The 22,962-nt window shown below is 43.3% G+C and overlaps 1 protein-coding gene across 5 annotated transcripts in view; it reads left to right on the top strand.

Moving 5' to 3' along the window:
- Positions 1-22,326, top strand: part of DYNC2H1 (dynein cytoplasmic 2 heavy chain 1) — a 343,887-nt gene extending 321,561 nt beyond the window's left edge. For all 5 annotated transcript variants that reach the window (XM_078432668.2, XM_078432669.2, XM_078432667.2 and 2 more), the window contains one exon: positions 21,550-22,326. In XM_078432668.2, the coding sequence (XP_078288794.2) occupies positions 21,550-21,708 (159 nt within the window). In that variant the 3' untranslated portion in view covers positions 21,709-22,326. The remainder of the gene's footprint in view (positions 1-21,549) is intronic.
- The last annotated feature ends 636 nt before the right edge of the window (positions 22,327-22,962 follow it).

Genomic DNA, 22,962 nt, shown 5'->3' with positions numbered 1-22,962 from the left:
TCATCATTTTTGTCTGATTATGGCCCTTCATTTTCCCCGTAAACTCTTTATCTCTCCTTCAATCTGAATGGTAAACTTGAAGGGGAGGTATTCCTCTAGTGTTTTTACCTTTTGTCACTTAGACTGTATTGTGCACCTCCCATGTGGCCTGCAGATTTCTGTTGAAAAGCCAGCTGATAGCCTTATGGGGTTTCCCTGTCTGTAACGAGTTGCTGCTCTTGTGCTCCTTTAAAAATTCTCTCTTTATATCTAATAGTCAGTATTTTAATTGTTGTGTTTCATGATGTGGACCTCCATGGGTTCATCTTGTTTGGAACTTTCTGGGCTTCCTGAACATGGATGTCTGTTTCCTTTCCCAGGTTAGGGAAATTTCTACCTACTACTCAGATCAGTTTTCTCTTCCTTTCCCTCTCTCCTCCTCTGGGACTCCTGTAATACACATGTTGTCTAAGAGATCCCTTACTTCATCCTCATTTTGCTGTGCAGCTTGGGTGTTTCCATCACCCTGTCTTCCAAACAGCTGATCCGTTATTCTACATCCTCTAATCTTTTGATTCCCTCTGTAGTTTCATTTCAGTTATTGTGTTCTCCCTTTCTGACTGGTTCTTTTTCATATTTTCTCTTTGTTGAAGTTCTCCTGGAGTCCATTTCCTCTCCTCTTTGACCATTGCCTTCACCTCTATTGGTCACCGTGCTTACCTTCACTCCATGTAGTCCTTCTCTGAGGTTTTCTCTTGTTTTTTCATTCAGAGCATATTCTTCTGTTTCCTCATTTTACTTGATTGTGTGTGTTCCGGCAATTAGGCAGACATCTATTTCTACTCAATGTGAACGGTCTGTGTGTGCTCATCCCCTGGGTAGACTCTGTGTGACTGGGGCTGGGGCTTCCCTCGTGGAATGGCCACAGCTAATGTGGCCAAAGGCTGGGCCCGTCCCAGCACTGTTCACATGGAGGGCGCCCTGGCAGGACAGCTGGAGTGTCACCGGGCAGTCTATACCAGTGCATGCCCTGACACATCATCTGGAGCTGAAGTGGTGCAGGCCTGGGGTGTGTCACCATGGGGCCACAGCTGGGGCTGTAGTGAGTGCTGACAAGGGGTGTCCCAGTGTGTGTCAGACAGGGGCTGGTGTGGGCTGGCATCCCAGGGCTCACTGAGGCACCCTGTTCCCGTCTCCTCCAGCAGGGTGGAAGGAAACGAAATCAGTCATGATCACCAGCCTCTCCATCCCAGAGAGAGTTCCAGAAGCTCCCCCCAACCCCCCAATTCAGCAGACATCGTCGTAAGGGCTGGATCTTTTATATTCTAGTTGCTCTTTTAAACTGTAGTTTTCTCTATGAGCTGGGAGGGGCTAGGGGCCCGGGCTCGTTGGGCAGCGCCCGGCCATGGCACCAGACCTTGGCCTCGCTGTGCCGTCAAGGTGGAGGGGAACGTAAACCATGGGATTTCCCAGCCCCTCGACCGGCAGAGAGTTCCAGCAGCTGTCTCTGGATCAGCAGGGTTCTAGGCCTGATTTCCTTACAGTTCAGTTGTCTATTAATCATGGCTTTTCTGTGCAGGGGCGTTTGCTTGCCATCTCTCAGGACTGTCCCTCCCCTGCAGTTCATCATGTAGGAGGACATGTCCTCTGTTACCTGGTTCCCCCTCCCTTTGCTCTGTGTCCCTGTCCTGCGCAGCCAGCTGCTTCTTCAGGATGAGCCGCTCTGCAGACAGCTGAGGGTCCGGTCCAGGGTGGAGTGGAGTTTATTCAGGACCCTTCCAAAGAAGGAAGAAAATGGTCTTGACAAAGACTTAACAATCCCCACTTTAAAACCCTCAATTATCAAAAGAACTTTTGACAATGGAACTTGGGAGATATTTGCACTTAAAACACTACATAATTGTAGATGAAGCATGCAACTTTTACTTAAAATTTTAAAATACGAGTATATGTGAGTACACTTTAAAATTTTAATGCTGCATGTAATGACTAAAAACTATTTCATATACTGCTTACACCTCAGGAAAATGTGTTTTCTCATTGGGTTGTAGTGCATTGAAGTTTCCAGTAATTAGAATTCTCTTTATTAAAAAAAAAAAAGCATCAGAATATTTAAGAAATGAACCCGTAGTAATAATTATCAGTCATTGCTGAGAGAGCTAACAGAGCACCCTCTGGCCTAAAAGGGCATACGTTTTTGTAAAATACTTACTTTTTCTCTTCATTTCCCCTAGGATTTGAGTGATTTATCATATAGAAAGGGAATGGTTAATATTTATTTCAGTCTATTCTGGTAAGAAATTTATTTCAAAAAGTGGTAAGTTACAGATTACACAGGTATGTGAACAAAACTGAAAGTTATATACAAAAGATTGGAAGTTGCTAAGGGTTTTTAACCATAACGTGTAAAGTTGTACATAATCACAGAGATTAATTCAAATGGATCCAGATTAACTGTGAATTCTCTGGAAGACAAAATTAAATGCCATCTAATCAATTAGATTGAGAAAAAAGTAGAACATGTATAAGCCACAGTGATAGCCAAGCAGCCACACAGCCAAGCAGAGCATGGAGAAACACTGGGTAGTTGTAAGTGCAGAAGAAAATGACCTCGAACAACAGTCACATAATTGGCCACAAACTGAATGCAAATCAAGACGACAGTGCCCGTCTGTCGCTGGGCTGGACAGGGACAGTGCGGGTCTGTTGTTGGGCTGTATGAAAAGCAACGTGACATTACAGTACTGAACATTTATCACCCCATAATATTTTATCATTTCTATCCAATTCTATTTACCAGATTTTAAAAATCAGGATTGAAATAGAGAGCTAAAAATAATTTAATTAGAAAAATAGCCCATGTACAGAGAGGTAAAACGAATTCAGATATTTAGCCAGTAAAAGAAATGGCTCAAAGATAATAAGGATTTTTTACTTTTATGAAGGGGATTTCCTTCTCAATGGAAGGCTAACCCCTTTCCCTTCCTTTACGCTGACCTCCTTCCTTCTGTATAAACGTAACCACGGTCTTGTAGAAGGTGAGGCACCCTGCTGCAGGCTTCACTGCGCAGTGTTGGCAGCCCCACCTCCCCAGCTGATGAGCCGGGCCGTTTGGGCCAACTTACCTGACCTCACTGACCCCAATTTTCTCATTTGAGATTGCAGACCATGATGCTCCTACAGCACCATGTTGAAGGTTGAATAAGTTCTTGTGCGTCTGAAGCATACCTAGCCCTGTGCCTCACATGTCATAAGTCTCATTTATCATGATGCTACTATGTTGGAAGGTTTTTACGATAGTGTGATAACAATTACATTCCTGTGTACTGTGTATCATCCTGAACACTGGGCTTCCACAGACAAGCTGGGTTTTTCCATCAAGTCGGAAACCAACTTGGGTCGAGTTGGCGGGCAAACAGCTCCTGTCCAGAGTCTTAAGTACAGTTACGGAGGTTTACGTAAACTGGTAGCTGAGAGAGGCCTCACATGTGTAACAGGTATGCAGATGAAGCAAAGTCACGAAAGGAGGAGGCAGCTTCTCTCACTGCCGTAGGCACAGTGGGAGTAACGAGAGTTCCAGGAAATACAAGAAGTGGAGGCGAGGCGTTTCAGATAGAAGGGGCGGCACATGCGAATGCGAGCCGGTAGGGTCTGAAGGAAGGTACAGCCTCCTGGGAACTGCAGGTGCATCGTCTGGGATGCACAGGTCCTATCAGAGACGGGAGCGGATGTAGTTAGAAAGGTCGGCCAAGATGGGGTCTAAGTTGGCGGCAGAGGAAGACCCTGAACTCACCTCCTTCAAGACACACCGCGTGTATTCCTCTTATGAAGCAGTTCCTACTGACGGAGCCCGCGGGCCGACTGGACATCTCTGCACAGCCACATTGTACGGGGATCACACAGACAACGGCGCACAGACCACGTAGAGAACAGCAAGAGAGACGGGATCAGGGAACCACAGCAGCGAAGGACAGCGCCAAGGGACTGCGGGCACATCCATCCGTCCCGGGGCACAGGACAACAGCAACAAGGATAGCAAAGATCCAGCCCAAGATTCCTGCCCGCACGCTCGGGGTGGGAGGCCCGGGCAGCGCCATGGCACACCTTGCCGGTCCGCCTTCATAGCACATTTGGGGATGGGGTCCGAGCGCTGTGGCCAGCCTGCTTCAATGTGCCGCGGGTCCTAGCCCACACCTTTTTCAGGAGTCACGCCCCGGTGGCGGCCCCGGAGACGGCCCCGTCCAGCACTCGCTGCAGCTCCCGCCACTGCCCCAAGGTGACACAGGTGCATAGTACGTACCCCAGAACGCTTCCCAGGGCTCGCGGGGAGTCCTGCCCCACACGGCCCTCTGAGACCTCGTGGGTCATGTCTGCCGAAGCTCCAGAGGCCCCATCCAGGTGCCCCTGCCCCTGCCTTTTGGTTCCAGCTGCCCTCCAGGACACCCCCAGTACGAAGCACCATAAAACACCCAGCCCACACCCCAGGTGATGGCAGTCACCTGCCAGGGTGTCCCCTGCAGGGAGCCCCCGGGACAGCCCGGCCCGTGCCAGCTTCAGATCCACTTGCCACGTCAGAGTAGCCCTGAGCAGAGCGCCCTGCCAGCCCAGCTCACTACCAGCACGGTTTTTCTGACCTGGTGGGGTGCCCCTTATCCAGAGCACCCTGGGGCCCCCGGCCCACCCTCCACTTCGCCGTCCATGGCCTCGTCATGAGGCCCCTGCAGCCACGCTCAGAGTGCCCCAGGGCCCCAGCCCACGGCTCAAGTCAGCAGGCACACAGTCTACACGGGACGACCACCAAAGGACACTCTTTGAGGTTCAAGTAGCTGGTGCACCCAGTTTACAGAAACACACAAAGTCCAGCACAGCATGCAGAGTGTTGCTCCAACCCAAAGAACAAGACGTGACCCCAGCGAGAACCGAATGACATTGAGGCAAGCGACACACCTGATACATAATGGAAGATCGCAGGGACAACATCAACAAACCTAGAAAAGGTATTTAAAACCAGTCAGAACTGAAGACTGTGATATGGGAAGGATAAATACACTAGAGTGAATCAACACAGGATGCAGAAGAATGGATTGGTGATCTGGAAGACAGGGCCATGGAAAGCACCCAAGCTGGACAGTAAAAAGTAAAAACAATTTTTAAAAATGAGGATAGCAGGGGATCCCTGATTAGCTCAGTTGGTTAAGTGTCTGACTTTGGCTCAGGTCATGATCTCACAGTTTGTGGGTTTGAGCCCGGTGTTGGGCTCTGTGCTGACAGCTCAGAGCCTGGAGCCTGCTTCGGATTCTGTGTCTCCCTCTCTCTCTCTCTGCTCCTCCCCTTGTGTTCTGTCTCTCTCAAAAATAAACATTTAAAAAATGAGGATAGGTTAAGGGGTATCTTGGACAACGTCAAACACACAAACAAACATTAACATTATAGGAATCTCAGAAGCAGAAGAGAGAAAGAGGCAGAAAACTTACTTGAAGAAATTGTAGCTGAAAACTGACCTAACCTGGGGGAGGAAACAGACATCCAGGTTCAAGAAGCATAGAGAGTTCCAAACAAGATGAAACCACACCAGTTGGTCCACACCAATACTCAATTATTAAAATGGCAGAAAGTACTGTTAAAGAGAAAATTTTAAAAACAGCAACAGAGAAGCAAAGTGTTACATCTCAGGGAAACTCCTTAAGGTTATCAGCTGACTTTTCAGCAAAAACTTTGAGGGCCAGATGACAGTGGCATGATATATTCAAAGTGATGAGAAGAAAACCTATAACGAGGAATACCCAGCAAGTGTATAATTCAAAATTGAGTAAGGATTTCCCAGACAGAAGTTAAACAAGTTCATCACTATACAGCTGGGGTTACAAAAAATGTTAAAGGGACTTCAAGTAGATGAGGAAAGGCTAGAATTAGAAATAAGAAAATTATGACTACAAAGATGTAAAATATGATAACTTATAAATAAAACATGGAGGATGGAGTCAAATAGAAGTTCTTTAAAAATATGTTCAAACTTAAATGACCATAAACTAAATCCAGAGTTGCTAAATACTCATGGCAACCACAAACCCAAAACCTATGATAGATACACACAAATTTAAAGAAGCGAAGCATAATACTACAGAAGAAACCCATCAATCATTAAGAAATAGGGCAAAAGGAAAAGCAGATAATAGAGAACTACAAACAAACTAGTGAACAAAATGACAGTTGAATTCCTATCAATAATTAAGTGTAAATGGTCTAAATGCTCCAATCAGTAAACACAAGGTGACCTAACAGATAAAAATACAGGACCCACCTATATCCTGCCTACAAGAGACTCACTTGCGGACCTAGAGACACAGGCTAAAAGTGAAAGATGTAGCGTGCAAATAGAGTGGAGGGGGGGAAAAGCCAGGGTAACAATACTTACACAAAATAGACTTTAAAACAGACTGTAACAAGAGGGGCGCCTGGGTGACTCAGGTAGGGTTATAAGTTCGAGCCCCACTTTCGGGGTCAGTGCTGACAGCTCAGAGCCTGGCGTCTGCTTTGGATTCTGTGTCTCCCTCTCTGCCCCTCCCCTGCTCATGCTCTTTCAAAATAAACATTTAAAAACATTGAAATATAAAACCGACTGTAACAAGAGACAAAGAAGGGCATCACGTAATGGTAAAAGGGGTCAGTCGATCAAGATTATGTAACAATTGTATTTATGCATCCAACATTGGAGCACCTAAATACATAAAACAAATATTAATAGAGAGACATTGATAGTAATACAGTAATAGTAGGGGACTTTAACATCCACTTATGTCAGTGGAGAGGTCATACTTGCAGAAAATCAGGTGCATGATGAGCACTGAGTCATGTATGGAATTGTTGAATCACAATATTGTACACCTGAAATTAGTATAACACAGTTTGTTAACTGTACTGGAATTGAAATAAAGAATAATGGTAAAATTTTAAAAAATAAAACACAATTGTCCAAATTCTTTGGAACACAGGAAAAGCAGTTGTAAGATGGAAATACCTATGTATTCAGGCCTACGTCAAGAAACAAGAAAAATTTCAAATAAACAACCTAACCTTGAACCTAAAAGAGCTAGAAAAAGAAGAACAAACAAAACCCAAAAGCAGCATGAGGAAGGAAATAAAAAGATTAGAGCAGAAATAAGTGATATAGAAACTAAAAAAATTTTAAAAGTTCAACAAAATTGATAAATCTCTAGCCAGACTCAGCAAACAACCAAGAAATACAAGCAGTTGCCAGAAAATACTGTGAAAAATTATACACCAACAAATTGGAACTGAGAAGAAATAGATAAATCCCTAGAAACGTAGGAACTTACAAAACTGAACCAGGAAGAAACAGGAAATTTGAACAGACTAATTACCAGCAATGAAATGGAATCAGTAATCAAACTCTCAACAAACAAAAGATGAGGGCCAGATGGCTTCCCAAGGCAATTCTACCAAACGTTTAAAGAAAAGTTAATACCTATTTTGGTCAAACTATTCAAAAAAAATAGAAAAAGATGGAAAATTTCCAAATTCATTCTACCAGGCCAGCATTACCCTGATAGCAAAACCAGATAAAGACTTCCCTAGAAAAGAGAACTATAGGCTAATGTCTCTTATGAATATGGTTGCAAATATTCTTAATAAAATACTAGCAAACCAAATTCAACAGTACACTAAAAAAAATCATTCACCACAATGAAGTCAGATATATTTCCATAATGAAGGCAAGGGTGGTTTGTCATTTGCAAATCAGTCAAAATGATACATCACATCAGTAAGAGAAATGATAAAGAAAAACAGGGTTTCAGTAGTTGCAGAAAAAGCATTTGACAGAATACAACTTCGATTCATGATAAAAGGCCTCAACCAAGTAGCTTTAGAGGGAACCTAGCTCCCTGTAATAAAGGCCATGTATGAAAAACTGACAGTGAACATCATACTAAATGGTGAAAACCTGAGAGCTTTTCCCAAGACAAGGTTGTCCACTCTCACCACTTTTATACAACATAGTACTGGAAGTCCTAGAGGCAGCAGTGAGACAACAAAAATCAAAGTCATCCTAATCGGTGAGGAAGAAGTCACACTTTCATCATTTGCAGGTTGTGACATGATGTCATAGGGATAACTGTAAACAGTCCACCCAAAAACTACTTAGAACTGATAAATGAATTCAGTAAAGTCACAGAATACAAATCAATATACAGAAATCCATCGCATTGCATCAGGGAAATGCAAATCAAAACCACAATGAGATATGACTTCCTACCTTGTCAGAATGGCTAAAATCGACAACACAAACAAGATTCGCAAGGGTGTGGAGAAAAAGCAACCTTAGTTCAGTGTTGGTGGGAATGCAAACTGGTGCAGCCACTGTGGAAAACAGTATGAGGTTCCTCAAAAAGTTAAAAGAGAAAGAACTACTGTACAATCCAGTAATCACACTCATGAGTATTTACCAAAAAATGCAAAAACTAATTCAAAGGGATACATACATCCCTCTGTTTATAGCATCATTATTTATAACAGGCAAATTATGGAAGCAGCCCAAGTGTCCATGGATAGATGAATAAAGAAGATGCAGGGTGTTTGTGTGTGTGGGGGGGGGGGGGGGGGGGCGGGGGGTGCCATTGAATATTACTCAGCCATAAAAAAGAATTCTTGCCATTTTCAACAACATGGATGGAGCTAGAGAGCATTATGCTAAGTGAAATAAGCCAAAGAAAGACAAATGGGATATGATTTCACTCATGTGGAATTAAGAAACAAAACAAACGAGCAAAGGTATTTAAAAAAGAGAGGAAGAGACAAGCCAGGAAACAGGCTCTATAGTAACTCTCAGGAACACACTGAAGGTTCCTACGGGTCAGGAAAGGGTATTGGTGGGGGGGATGGGGAAACAGGTAACAGGGATTAAGGAGTGCACCTGCTGTGAGGACCACTGAGTGATGTATGGAATTGTTCAATCATTACATTGTACACCTGAAACTAATATAACACTGTATGTTTACTGTATTGGAATTAAAATTTTAAAAAGAATTCCATTGCATTTCTGTACACTGATAATGAAGCAGCCGAAAGCAAAAATAAGAAACCGATCCCGTTTACATTTGCAGCCCATAATAAGATAACTAAGAATAAACGTAACCCAAGAGGTAGAAGACTTACACTCTGAAAACATCAAACATTGATGAAAGAAACTGAAGACGACACAAAGCAACCAACACAGTCCGTGCACATGGGTGGGAAGAGCAAAATGTTGTTAAAATGTGTGTACTGTCCAAAGCAATTTACATATTTAATGCAATCCCTAACAACATATCAACAACATTTTTCATGGAACTAGAATAAACAATCCTAAAATACATATAAAACCAGAAAACAAAAAAGCCATACAATCTGAAAAACAAAACTGGAGGTATCACAATTCCAGACCTAATGGTATGTTGCAAAACTATAGTAATCAAAACCATATGGTCCTGTCACAACAATAGACATATTGATCAATGGCACAGAATAGCAGGCCCCAAAGTAAAACCACATTTACATGGTCAGTTAATTTATGACAAAGGAGCCAAGAATATGCAACGGGAAGAAATCTCTTCAACAAATGGTGTTGGGAAAACTGGACAGCAAGATGCAAAAGAATGAAAGTGGGCCATTGTCTTACACCGTACACAAAAATAAACTCAAAATGGGTTAAAGACATAAATGTGAGACGGGAAACCATGAAAATCATGGACGAGAACACAGGCAGCAATTTTCCTGACCTTGGTCACTACAGTTACTTACTAGGTTTGTCTCTTGAGCCAAGGGAAACAAAAGCAAAAATAAAGTATCGGGACTACATCAAAATAAAAAGCTTCTTTCTGCACAACAAAGGAAACCACCAGCACAACTGAAAGACAGCCTACTGAATGGGAGAAGATATTTGCAAATGACATATCCAATAAAGGGTTAGTATCCAAAATATATAAAGAACTTGTACCACTCAACACACACAAAAATCCAATTTAAAAACGGGCAGAGGGGCGCCTGAGTGGCGCAGTCGGTTAAGCGTCCGACTTCAGCCAGGTCACGATCTCGCGGTCCGTGAGTTCGAGCCCCGCGTCAGGCTCTGGGCTGATGGCTCGGAGCCTGGAGCCTGTTTCCGATTCTGTGTCTCCCTCTCTCTCTGCCCCTCCCCCATCCATGCTCTGTCTCTCTCTGTCCCAAAAATAAATTAAAAAAAAAAAAAAAAAAAAAAAAAAACGGGCAGAAAACATAACAGACATTTCTCCAAAGGAGACATACAGATGACCAACAGACATTTGAAAAGATGCTCACCATCACTCATCATCAGGGAAATACAAATCAAAACCACCGTCCGATATCCCTTCACATCTGTCAGAATGGCAAAAATAAAAAACACAAGAAACAGCAAGTGGTGTTAAGGATATGGAGAAAAAGTCTTATGCCCTGCTGGCAGGAATGGAAGTTGATACAGCTACTGTGGAAGACAGTAAGGAAGTTCCTTAAAAATTTAAAAATAGAACTACTTTGGAATCTAGTAATTGCACTACTGGGTATTTACCCAAAGAATATGAAGACTCTCTAAGTGAAATAAGTCATACAGAGAAAGACCGATACCATATGTTTTCACTCCTGTGTGGATCCTGAGAAACTTAACAGAAGACCATGGGGGCAGGGAAGGAAAAAAAAAAAAAAAAAAGAAAACTCTAATGCAAAAAGATAACATGCACCCCAGTGTTGTCTACAGTAGCCAAGATATGGAAGCAACGCAAATGTCCATCGATAGGTGACTGGATAAAGACGTGGAGTACACACCCACACTGGAATATTACTCACCAGTAAAAATGAACAAAATCCTGCCATTTGGAAGGACACGGATGGAACATGAGAATACAATACTTAAAGTGAAATAAGCAAGTCAGAGAAGGACAAATACCATATGATCTCATTCATATGTAGAATTTAAGAAACAAAACAAATGAACAAAAAAAAGAGAAAAACCAAAAAACATTCTTAACTGTAGAGAACAAACTGGCACTTAATAGAAGGAAGGTCAGTGCAAGAATGGGTGAGACAGGTCACAGGGAGTTAGATTACACTTATCTTGATGAGCACTGAGTAACAAGTAATATATAGAACTGTGGAATCACTATACTGTATATTTGAAACTTATGTAACACTCTAGGTTAACTATGCTGCAATTAAAAATAAATTTAAAAAGAAAATCCCATTTACAATTGCACCAAAAATAATAAAATACATAGGAATAAACTTAAATAAGGAGGTGAAAGACCTATAGTCTACAAACTGTATAACATTAAGTAAACCGAAGATGACACAATTTGAAACATATTCCATTCCTAATGTGTGAAATGTATAAAAGTATTGTTAAATGTGCATCTTACTGAAAGGATTCAATGCAGTCCTTATTAAAATACCAACATTTTTCACCTATCTAGAATAAATAGTACTAAAATTTGTGTGGAACCACAGCAGACTCCGAACGGCTGAAGCTCTGTCGAGAAAGAACAAGTCTGGAGGCATCACAATCCCAGATTTCAAAGTATAATATGAATCTTTAGTAATCACAACAGTATGGTACCGGCCCCAAAATAGACACATAGATCAATGGAACAGATTAGAGAACCAGAAATAAACCCGTGCTTATACGGTCAGGGAATAGACAGCAAGAGAAGCAGTAATGCACAATGTGGCAAAAACATCTCTTCAACAAATGGTGCTGGGAAAACGGGACAGCGACATGCAGAAGAATGAACCTGGACCACCTTCTTACACAGCACACAAAAATAAACTCAAAACGGATCAAAGACCTAAATGTGAGACAAACCATAAAACTCCTAGCAGCAAATACAGGCAGTAATTTCTTTGACATCAGCTGTTGAAACATTTTTCTAGATGTGTCTTATGGGGCTAGGGAAACAAAAGCAAATTATGCCAGAAATAAAAAGCTTTTGCATGGTGAAAGAAACCTCTACCAAATGAAAAGGTGGTCTACTAAATGATACATCCAATAAGTATATGAAGAATATATGAAGAATTTATTCAATTCCAGAGCAAAAGAAACAAATAATCCCATTGAAGATGGGCAGAAGACATGAACAGACATTTCTCCAGACATCCAGATGGCCAACAGACACGTGAAAAGATGCTCAACATCACCCACCCTCAGGGAAATCCAAGTCAACACTATGAAGAGGTATCACCTCATACCTGTCAGGATGGCTAAAGCCAACAACACACAAAACAACACGTGCTGGCAAGGATGTGGAGAAGTTGTTAGTCTCAAGCACTGCTGGTAGGAATGTAAGTTGATGCAGTCACTGTGGAAGACAGTATGGGGCTTCCTGAAAGTAGTAAGAATGGAACTACCCTACGATCCAGTAATTCATCTACTGGGTATGAAAACACCAATTCAAAAAAGGTACATGCACCCCTATGTTCATTGCAGCATTATGTACAACAGCCAAGATAATGGATGCAACCAAGCGTTCATCCACAGACAAATAAATAGAGAAGATGTGTATGGTATACAACGGAGTATTAGTCATAAAAAAGAATGACATCTTGCCATTTGTGACAACATGGATGGACCTATAGGGTATAATGCTAATTTCAAGAAGTCAGAGAAAGACAAAGGCCATATGATTTCACATCTATGAGGAATCTAAAAAATAAAAGACACACGTAAATACAAAACAGAAACAGACCCAAAACTACAGAGAACAAACAGGGCTGTCAGAGGGCAGGGCCGGGAGTGGGGGGTGGGTGGAGGGAGGGGGAGGTGCAGGCTTGCAGTTATTGGATGAATACATCACGGGAATGACAGGCACAGCACAGGGAATGTAGTCAGCGGAGTTTGCATGGGGACAGGGGCAGCCACACTGTGGTGACCCACTGGCACGTATAGACTTGTCCAATCACATGCTGTACCCCTGACACTGATGAAACACGGCCTGTCAGCTACACTTCACTAAAAAATGAAGGAAGGCTGAGACCACATATGACAAGGCATATAACCACTCCCGGGGTTCACAGCACGTATGGCCAGCAGGGTTTAGAACAGGACTGTGGTAAGGTGTGACGCAAGTCAGTCTGGCTCTAAGAGGATGGATGTGGTCACAGTATGGAACACACAACCCCTTTCATCACAGGCCTGCGGGTCTGGTCAGTTAGCAGTTTTCCTGGTTGGCTGGTGAAGTAACTGGCCATCCGGTGAATTAAGTGATTGTTCATGAGCCCCACAATGGGAGTGCTAGTGTCAACTATAACAATTAGCGTTTATTTGTACGGATTACGTGCCAGGCACGTATGTGTGAAATACAGAATATGTAGGCCTTCCAAGAAAGTCTGAGATAGGATTTTCATCTCCATTGTAAGCAAAATGGAAGCTTCAAAGGTTGTGCATTGTGACCTGGACAGCGTGCTAAGCCATCAGGCAGTTAACGTTCAACCCGGGGCGCTGTCTACTTCTCGGGCCCAGGCCCAGACTGCTGAGCGGCGTGAGACCACACGGCCGCGCTGTGCAGCTCATGGCCATCGGACCTGTGCGTGATTTTTCTGTGGTTACTATGGCCGACAACTGAGAACAGTAGTTATGATGTGAGAAAATTATATCAAGTTCAGATCTCAGTATCCACGAATAAAATCTAGGGGGAGACATCCCTGCCTGCTGACGTGGATCTCATCTGCTTTCAGACAAGAGCAGACTTGAGGAGCTGCATCAGAAACCACAGGACTCAAACTCTCCAACTTCTGTTTGACAGAAGCAATACTTTGTCGAAGAAAAAAAAATTTAGGGCAGCTGTAGATTTCTTAAAATGTTTTACAGAATTTAGGGGGGAAAGAACATTAACATTTAGTGCATTTTTACTAGGAGAGAAGGAGCCAGCATAAAATGAAAGGAAGCGTCACATCAATTTACATAAGCCAGTAAAAAAATTTACGTTTTCATTTACTCTTAAAGTTACTCTATGGCAGGGGTGCCTGGGTGGCTCAGTCAGTTCAGTGTCCTACTTCAGCTCAGTTCATGATTTCGTGGTTCGTGAGTTCGAGCCCCACATTGGGCTCTGTGCTAATAACTCGGAGCCTGGAGCCTGCTTCAGATTCTGTGTCTCCCTCTCTCTCTGCCCCTCCTCCACTCACACTCTTTCTCTCTCTGTCTCTAAAAAATAAATAAACATTAAAAAAATGTTTTTAAAAGCTAGTTTATGGCAGAGGTCTACAGTCCTCTGATAAACTCAGAGGAGATAAGCAGTTCAAAACTTTGGTGACTCTTCCTCTTTGGATCAGAAGAAGGTTCCTTCCCAGTTGTTTCCACCTTATCTGCCCCCTGACGGCCCTGGGTAGCTCCATTCCTGCAGGAGTGTGGCCAGCCCTGCTATGAAGCACACGGCCCCTCTGCTGTCTCTAGAACATTTTAGATTGCCAGAGTTTGTTATGTTCCAGCATGCGGTACCAGCTGAAGGGTAAGAGCAAGAGATTCTCCCAATTTTACTGGGGGAGGGGCTCTACCATTCTTCTGTTATAAAGGCAATGCACTTTGCCAATTAATGATAGAATTAGGAATTCTCAAGAGGAATTATAAATAAAATACACATGAAGCTCTTTTCCTTGTTTTCCTATGCACATGATCTGTGTGCACTAAGGTGATGCTGTTCATTTACACACTCACTCATGCACAATGTCATTTACACACTCATTCACAATGCAGATTCTTAACATGGCTGCAGTTCTAGCTCAGGAGTTCGGGTTGAAATAATCTACATGCAAAGTGGGATTATCTGAGGGGGTTTTACCCGAAAAAATACTTGCTTTCTCTAAAGCATTTCCCAAAACTGTTGTATACGACGTTATTCCATGGTTCTCAAGAAACCCTATTCAGTGCAAATTTAATAAACACAGCGTTGTCTGCTTGCCCTTGAAGATTCATTACATATTTGAGAATATCAGCAGATACCACCACAGACAGTTCAACTTCAGAAACAGCCTTCCTAGGGACTAAAACGGGATTCTGTGCACTGCTCACAAAAACAGTCTTTGTATTAGTTTTATATAAAAATATTATCACCTTGTGTGTCAGTAGATGTATGCTCAAAGCTCTGTCTTGTATGCACCCTGGTTTAAAATAATAAATATTAACATATTTTCTATGTGATGTTTTTCTCTGTTAGGGACTTGCTGTGAAAACTGTATTATTAGCATTATATTATTGAAATATATGAAGAAAGTATTTCTCTGTCAAAGTACATTTTAGTCTTGACCAAACAGCATCTTTCATGGTACTCACTGCTGGCAAGTTGTCCGTTTCCTGTTTTGAAATATTGTTCTGAAGTTAGATCGCTAAATCGTGCCACTTTCATGTACATTAAAGCTGATTTTCTAGTATCTTCTTTTCTAAAAAAAAAAAAAAAAAAAAAAAAAAAGTATGTTTTAAAATAAGTTAGTTGGGTTTATGCATCAACTGATGAGAAATATTATAAAACCCTGGCTCAGTGGTAAAGGATGCAACTCTTGACCTCAGGGTTGGGGGTTTGAGCCCCACATTGGTCATGGAGATTACTTAAAAACAAAATATTTACAAAAAATGTATATATAATAAAACATATTAGCCAAATACTTAAAACGTAATCAAGCTAGATCATTTTGTTTTCTGGTGTTTTCTCATTTTGTTGTTTTCTTTGGTTTGTTGGTGAAGTTGTTTGCTCATATCTTCATTTGCCTTTTGTGAAACGAATTGTCTTACTTCAAATACTAGCCTGCTGCCTGCTGTTCGTAACACATGCACACTTCTGACTTACTCTCCGGAGCTCAGAAAGGAGTATGAAATCCAAATTTTAGCCTCATTATGGAACTGAAAAAGTGGACCAGATTCTATTTTAATAAAGTAGGATATATGAGGATATTAACCACTTTAAGAACAACATACAGGTTTTTAATTACTAAATTTTAGTAATGTCTAACTGCTTTGTGTTCATGGCCTGTAACATTGTAAGGCTTCCTAATGAGTCTTCTTGTTTGCATTCGTTTGTGTGTTTGTTAATAGCACTCAGCGAGTTTATGAATAGTATTTAGTACAATTTTAGTTTCGTGCAAATGTTTCTTACCTAAGCTTGTCTGTTACTAGAAACATATTAAAGTGGGATTTGGGTCATAAGAATTTGATTCAGCTAAACGATATCGACGGGGCTTCTGTCTGCACAAGGTACTGTGCTAACAGCGGAAATGCCAAAGGACTTAGCTGTGCTCCTGTGACCTGAGAGCAAGTCCATTTCGCTTCTTCACAGGTTCTAATGATTACCAGGAAAGAGAGGTTGAGAAATGACCGGCAAAGTTGTAGGAAGCAACAGTGGGCCTGGGTGAGACAGGTGACGGGGCTCAGGAAATGCTTGCCCTGATGAGCACTGAGAGCTGCTCACAGTCGTCAACTCCTATCGTGCACAGGAAGGAGAACGCTGTGTGCCACATACACTTGAATAAAAAATGCCAGCAAACAAGTACGACAAAGAACTTAGGAGACAACAGTGCTGCTTTGCTTTGAAAACACGGTACAAGGGCGCCCAGTGGCTCTGTCGGTTACGTGTCCAACTCTTGAGTTCCCCTCGGGAGTCCTGATGTCATGGTTCATAAGTTTGAGTCCTACGGTGCGCTCTGCACTGAGAGTGCAGAGACGGCTGGGGACTCTCTCTCTCTCTCCTTCTCTCTGCTCCTTCCCGTGTGTGTGCGCTTGCTCTTTCTCTCTCAAACAATTAAAAAGAAAAAACAAAACACTGTAGGTTTTGGTAGCAAAATTTGTACCCCCACGTTACAACAAAAACCAAGCAAGAGTGGAAGGATTTGGAAATATATGCAAAAACTAGAAAATCAATAGTGAACATGCAAAATATCAGCTCTGCATTACTGTTAAGTCCTAATTTAAAGACAAAATCACTTGGCATCACAGCTAAGAGGAAGGACTAGCATGGTGACGTTTCAGTATGCCGTTTCTATTTTCATGTCTCCCATCAAAGTGATGGCCAGCAAAGCAAGTGTCAGGTGACAGAGATAATTTAAGACCCTTCTGAGGTCTGTAAACAGGTATTCATAGATGTAGATCATTTCATCCCAAGAATATACAGTGTGTGTGTGCTCTCTGCTGAGGGATGTGACAGTACAGGCCTGCACTAGGTTACTAGATTCAGGAGTGGCTACAGAGTCGTGAAAATTACAGAAGCTTCTGGAACCTGAAGCTCTGCCATGGAAGCAGAATTGGAGAAGAGGGAAGAGCTTAGGCACCAGCTGATAATGGTGAAAATTCTCTCAGCTCCAAATCCTGTATTTTCTCTGAGGTGCAAGTGAGGATTCATTTTCTTCCTTAATCTTTGTAAGTTTAACATATCCCAGAGTAATACATTATTTTGATTTTCCAAAATACTCATTTTCCCAAAAGTTACAGTCTGTATGTTTGATGAATATAGTGTTTCCTAAGCTGAATTTTAAGCTTCAAATATTATTTTTCTCTTTATTTGGCTATATACTAAAATGCTTAGGCTCTATAATTCTAAGCATGACATTAGCATATAAAATGCTGTTAAGTGAAATGGATAAAAACCGACAGAATCACCAATACAAAAAGAGAAAAATGAGATGCAGGGCAGATGGTCTCTTTATGTATCTGGGCAATGATTCTCCATAGAGAATGGGTTTTGTTCTGTGCAAATCAGGTTAAGATTTAGGCAAGTTACGAGTGAATGAGCTTTCAAAGGGACTTAACTGATATAGATCAAGTACCAGAAGAGGCAGAGGTTGAGGCAGCATCTGTGTAAGCGGGAGGCGGGGTGCATATTGGAAAAGATAATCAAAATTTCATATAATTCCCTCTTATCCTTAAAAATAGAGTGTGTGTTGTAAATTTTTCCAGGTAGGAAAAAGTATTTTTGTTTCTCTCTGTCCTAACACTGTTCACGACATGTAGTAGAAGCTAAAAAGCTACGTTTTTTTTTTTTGTCTGGTTCATCTGAGAATTGGTAGGGAATTAAAAAAAATGATTTGTATATGTAGCCCAAAGAATTAGAGATATGTGGATAAATGCTTTATATTTGAATTATTTCATGTACCGTTGAGTCCTTTCAACATCCTATTAGGTGGACAAGTACCCTTGAGAAATAGAGAAACTGGTGCTCAGAGAGGCCAGGTACTCCAGAGCCCGAAGCCGATTCCTTTTCCATTGTCCTGTGTCTTCTCTTCTGAAAGCGACGAAAGAACACAGTGCCCTGGTGCCAGTGTTCATGTGGCAGACCTTTCTCCGGCTGACTGCGGCTCCTTACCACGGTGCAGCCTCCCTGGGTTTCCCATTCTCCATGTGTCAAATTCTAGAATGAGTCCAGCTTTTCCCCTTAAGTCTCATTTCAAGTCTAAGAAGTAATCATTAGTGGAATAAAATTGTATATCAACTCAAAAAGCACATTAATCCAAAATTGGAATTGGAAATTCCATGAACTCGTGATATTTCTCTTTAGAAAATATGTGCTTCTAAGCCCCCATCACAGAATAATCCTAGAGGGGGGTGAGAAGGCGTTCCCATGTCACAATCCCTGCCACCACTTCCCATTAAAGGAATCTCAAGGATCCTCACAATCACGACTCATCGAATTTCTGAGACAGCAGATGTACAAGATGGGCTATCACCCACTGACATACCAGAAAGCAAGAAAGCTGAAGATGACCTGACACATAGCAAAAAACAAACAATAAATACTCAAGAGCCGATTTAAAGAACTCCCCCTGTGCAGAGATTGACAGTTTTAGTAGCAATGCGTCAATAGCGGCACCGATGGAAACCCACCAGGTGTGCTGAAATCCACCAATTCGCCATAATACTTTTAAGGAAGGAGGAGGTCATTAATCACCTTTACAGCATACTAGGGAACAAATTTACTTGGAAAGCACATAAACAGAGGGAACTTAGGGGCATTTCTTCGGCCTTTTCTAAGTGAATGATGCCTCATGATGATCCAAAGATTGGTAATGGGAGTTTCTCCTTGTATATCCCTGTCTGCCTAGAAGTGAAGAAGGGTTAGTGGAATTAGATTCCTGTTGTGTGATTCTGGTGTGATAGAATCTCGTGGCTCCTCATATCTAAAGAGAGACCCAAATACTGCGTGCCTACTTGTGAAAGCATACAGTGCCACCTTTGCAGGGTTTGTGCCAAAAATTCAATCTGAATCCAAACTCACCTCCGGATCCAGTTCCCAGGAATCCAGGGAATGGAAGAACGTGATGCCATGGGAATGGAACCAACCAGGATGTGGTTTCTTCAGCAAATAAACTTCAAGGAAAACAGGAGCAAAAACCTATAAATTTAGGAGAACTAAGAGACCTATCAACAAACTGCAGCATGTGGGCTTTATTTGAATTATGGTTCCAGCAACAACAAAAACTTAGAACTAGGTGGATAATGGAGAGAAGAGGACATTAAGGAAGTACTGTTGGGAGAGGATCTGAGATGGTGACATGGGAAAAGACCCTGACTCCCCTCCTTCACAGACACACATGGAGTCAACACCGATGCACCGGGCCAACCGAGCAACGTCTCTGCAGGACAGAGGATAGAAGGACCATGGAGAGAAGAGCAGGGGGGACCAAGCCCCGTCCCCACCGCCATCCACACCTGGAGGGCCAGCCCTGAGAGATGCTGAGCAGATTGGTCTACCCTGGGGCACAGGAACGAGAGCGGTCATTTGATAGGGCAGCTATGATTTAAAGGATCCAGGCCTGCAGTGTCTGCCTAACAGCAGGAGATGCGTGGACCTCTCTTGTGGATTGGGGGGAGGGGAGCTGGCTGGAGCCACTGTAACGTTCCCCTTCCACATTGACAGCGCAGATGGGCACAGGCTATGGGGGCCCTGGCTAGCCAGCTGCTGTAGCGAGTCCCAGATCCCCAGCCTCCACCAGCCCCAGCCGTCCCAAGATGGCCCCACCATGGCACACAACAGGACATGCTCTGACAACACCCATCATGGCTCCAGATGTCTTGCCAAGGTACGCAGGTACCCACTTCAGCTCCGCATGACTCAGCAGGCAACCCTTGTGTGAGACACCCTGGGGTCTTCCAGCCCCTCCCTGCTTCAGCAGCACCTGCCCTGCCAGGAGCCCCCAGCCAGGTTACCTTCAGCTCCAGCCGTGCCACCAGGGGGATACTGGTGAGAGATGCCCCAGGACCCCAGGCTACAGTCCACCTCCACATAGTCCACCAGAGCCACCAGGTACATGCAGTCTACCCACGGAACATGCCCACGGAGGCCTTTCTTTGAAGACTTCTAAAAGCTTTCCACGTAACCCATAGGAAGTCAGACAAAATGAGGCGACAGAGGAATACATTTCAAATGAAAGAAGACGTATCTGCAAGAAGAACTAAACAAATAATCACAAAGCTGGTGTGAAGGTTCAAAGAGCTAGTAAACTCAATCACATGTAGAAAATTAGTTAAGGGACTCACAAAATAGATGAGACAGCGCGTGTCCTTTGGGAGTGCGCGTGAACTGGAGCGACCATCAAGCTGATACAGAACGCTCTCTGCATGTGTTGTTTCAACCCAGAACGTGGATCGTGTGACTCATCGATGAGACCCGGAAGATGAACGCGATGCCACCGCAGCCCCCCTCTCAGCTTCAGCGCCTGTCCCCGCACAGAATCCAGGTCCGGCCCACAGTGCCACGTTCAGGTACCTTTTACATCTGGGCCCGTGGGGGTCCCCCTCTCAGCCTTGGCTCTCTGGTGACTTTCCCCCCATGCCGGGCAGGAGGGCACGTTTGCCACAGGTGGACTTCTGGAGATGGTGGGCCTCAGGGCCACAGCAGCCCCACAGTGTGAGGGGCTCACCATGACGCTTTCCAAGTGATGACGTCCCTTCATCATCTCGTTTGCATGGCTGAGACCAGAGAGCCCAGATGGCAGTATGTTTAGGGAGTTCTCCAACTCACAGTCACCGGAGACCAAAATCTATAGTAAAAAGACAAAACACACACCAAGGAAGAACTCCAGCCTAACACTAAAGAATGCCGTCAGTCCCGCAAGAGGACAGCCCTGGGGGCAACAGAGAATGACAAAAACAACCAGCACATAATTAACAAAATGGCAGTAGTCTGGGCCCCTGGGTGGCTCATTTGATTGAGCGTCCAGTTCCTGATTGCATCTCAGGTCATGATCTCACATCACAGTTCATGCGTTCAAGCCCTACATCGGGCTCAGTGCCAACAACCTGGCCCCTGCTCGGGATTCTCCCCCGAACCCACCCCCCCTTCACCTCTGCCCCTCCCTCACTTAACTACCCTTGCCCTGCTCATGCTGCTCTCTAAATAAGTCAACCAATTTAAAAATAAAAGCACATTTGTAAATGATTGTTACAGCTGGATCATGGGGTTTATGATGCTAGTGTTAAAACATTTCCTAATATATTAAATCTTATTATTTGGGAGAGTTTTCTTTGCTTCTCTACTGCTCTGCTTCAAAATAGTATATTGCCATATTTTAAAACAAAGTCATTCTTTTTTGCAGGGTTCATACGGTCCCTATTCCCCTGATGAGTGCATATCTTTGCCTGTTTACACGAGTGCTGAGAGGGATCGTGTGGTGACCAACATTGACGTTCCGTGTGGGGGCAGCCCGGACCGGTGGATTCAGTGTGGAGCTGCTTTGTTTCTAAAAAATCAGTAGAGTCTAACGACAGTAAAAGCTGTATTAGCAAAAAAAGAAACATTTGCTACTTTAAACTTTGAATAAGTATGTGGCCAATCTGCATTTAAAATGTTCAAAAAATTATCACATAGCTAAGTACCTTTTGTTACTGATCTCCTTGGGTTGTGTAGTGGGTCATGACAGACCACGCAACTTTCAAGCAATAGTTTAATGGAGTTAATGTTAAATGGAGTATTCCCTTCATAACATTAAATATTTTTGTGAAGCAGTTCAGGTTTCCAGGGGCTCAAAAATTTATGTATGTAAGAGGTTGAAAATGGTGTACTTAAGGAATCAGTAATTAATTCTTTGGCTGTTTTTTGTATCCTAATTTGTGTTAATAAAATAGAAGACCAGTTTTTCATTTAAACACTTAAAAATATATTCTATTTTAGTTAAAATACACAGCATCTCGGAGTAATCCAGAAGAAATGGGGCACGACGGCAGAGAGGGCAGGAGGAAGATTTTATAAATGGACTAAGTAAACAATGAGAAGTTACAATTTCTCACGTATGTGGCCGTTTACCAGCTGTTTCTATGAAACAGGAAAATTCTACAATGTCTGGAAGCTTCAATAAATATATTTTATGGTGTAATCTTTGAGTTTCTGAGTGATTTGAATTGAATTCAGAAATGTTAACTACTTTTTTTCTATCACCGTGTGTATGGTCAGATCAGGAGAACAGCCCCAGGATGTCAACAGTGAGCTCACACTAAAGGACGAAGGGAGACGAGGATTGTGAAGGTGGAAGCGCCACAGCTGAGGCTGGGCTGCAGGGAGCCCCCGGGGCAGAGCCAAGCCCACGCGGCAGCGGGGCCTCCCAGAGCCTGGCTCCCACCTGCTGGAGGAGGTCTGCCCGCCTGGTGGGGGGGGGGGGGGGGGTGTCATCCAGGGGTTTCCGGTTTCCTGTGACTGCTGCATCAGGGACCCTTTGGGGACAGGCGAGCCCCCCTGGCGCCCCTAGAAGCACCCTCTCTAACAGAGAAGCAGGACGAGCCTTCCCACTCCTCCATGGTGTTGGAGATCCCAGCCAGCACAACACAGAGGTGAAGGGGCAAAGGCACCCGGAGGAAAGTGCGTTCGGCGAGAAGACGGTGGGCCGCAAGCACTTCCTGCCACCAGCCCTGCAAACACATGCACACAGAAATCCGTTTCAAGAGCAGAAACTGAACCTGCCTTAACGTGTTTCCAACCAAATATTGTTCAGAGGTTTGATTTTTCTGAGGCTTTC

This window comes from Panthera onca, chromosome D1 (assembly GCF_046562875.1).
Source record: "Panthera onca isolate mPanOnc1 chromosome D1, mPanOnc1 haplotype 2, whole genome shotgun sequence".
Lineage (NCBI taxonomy): Eukaryota > Metazoa > Chordata > Mammalia > Carnivora > Felidae > Panthera > Panthera onca.
This window is presented reverse-complemented; position numbering and strand designations above follow the sequence as displayed.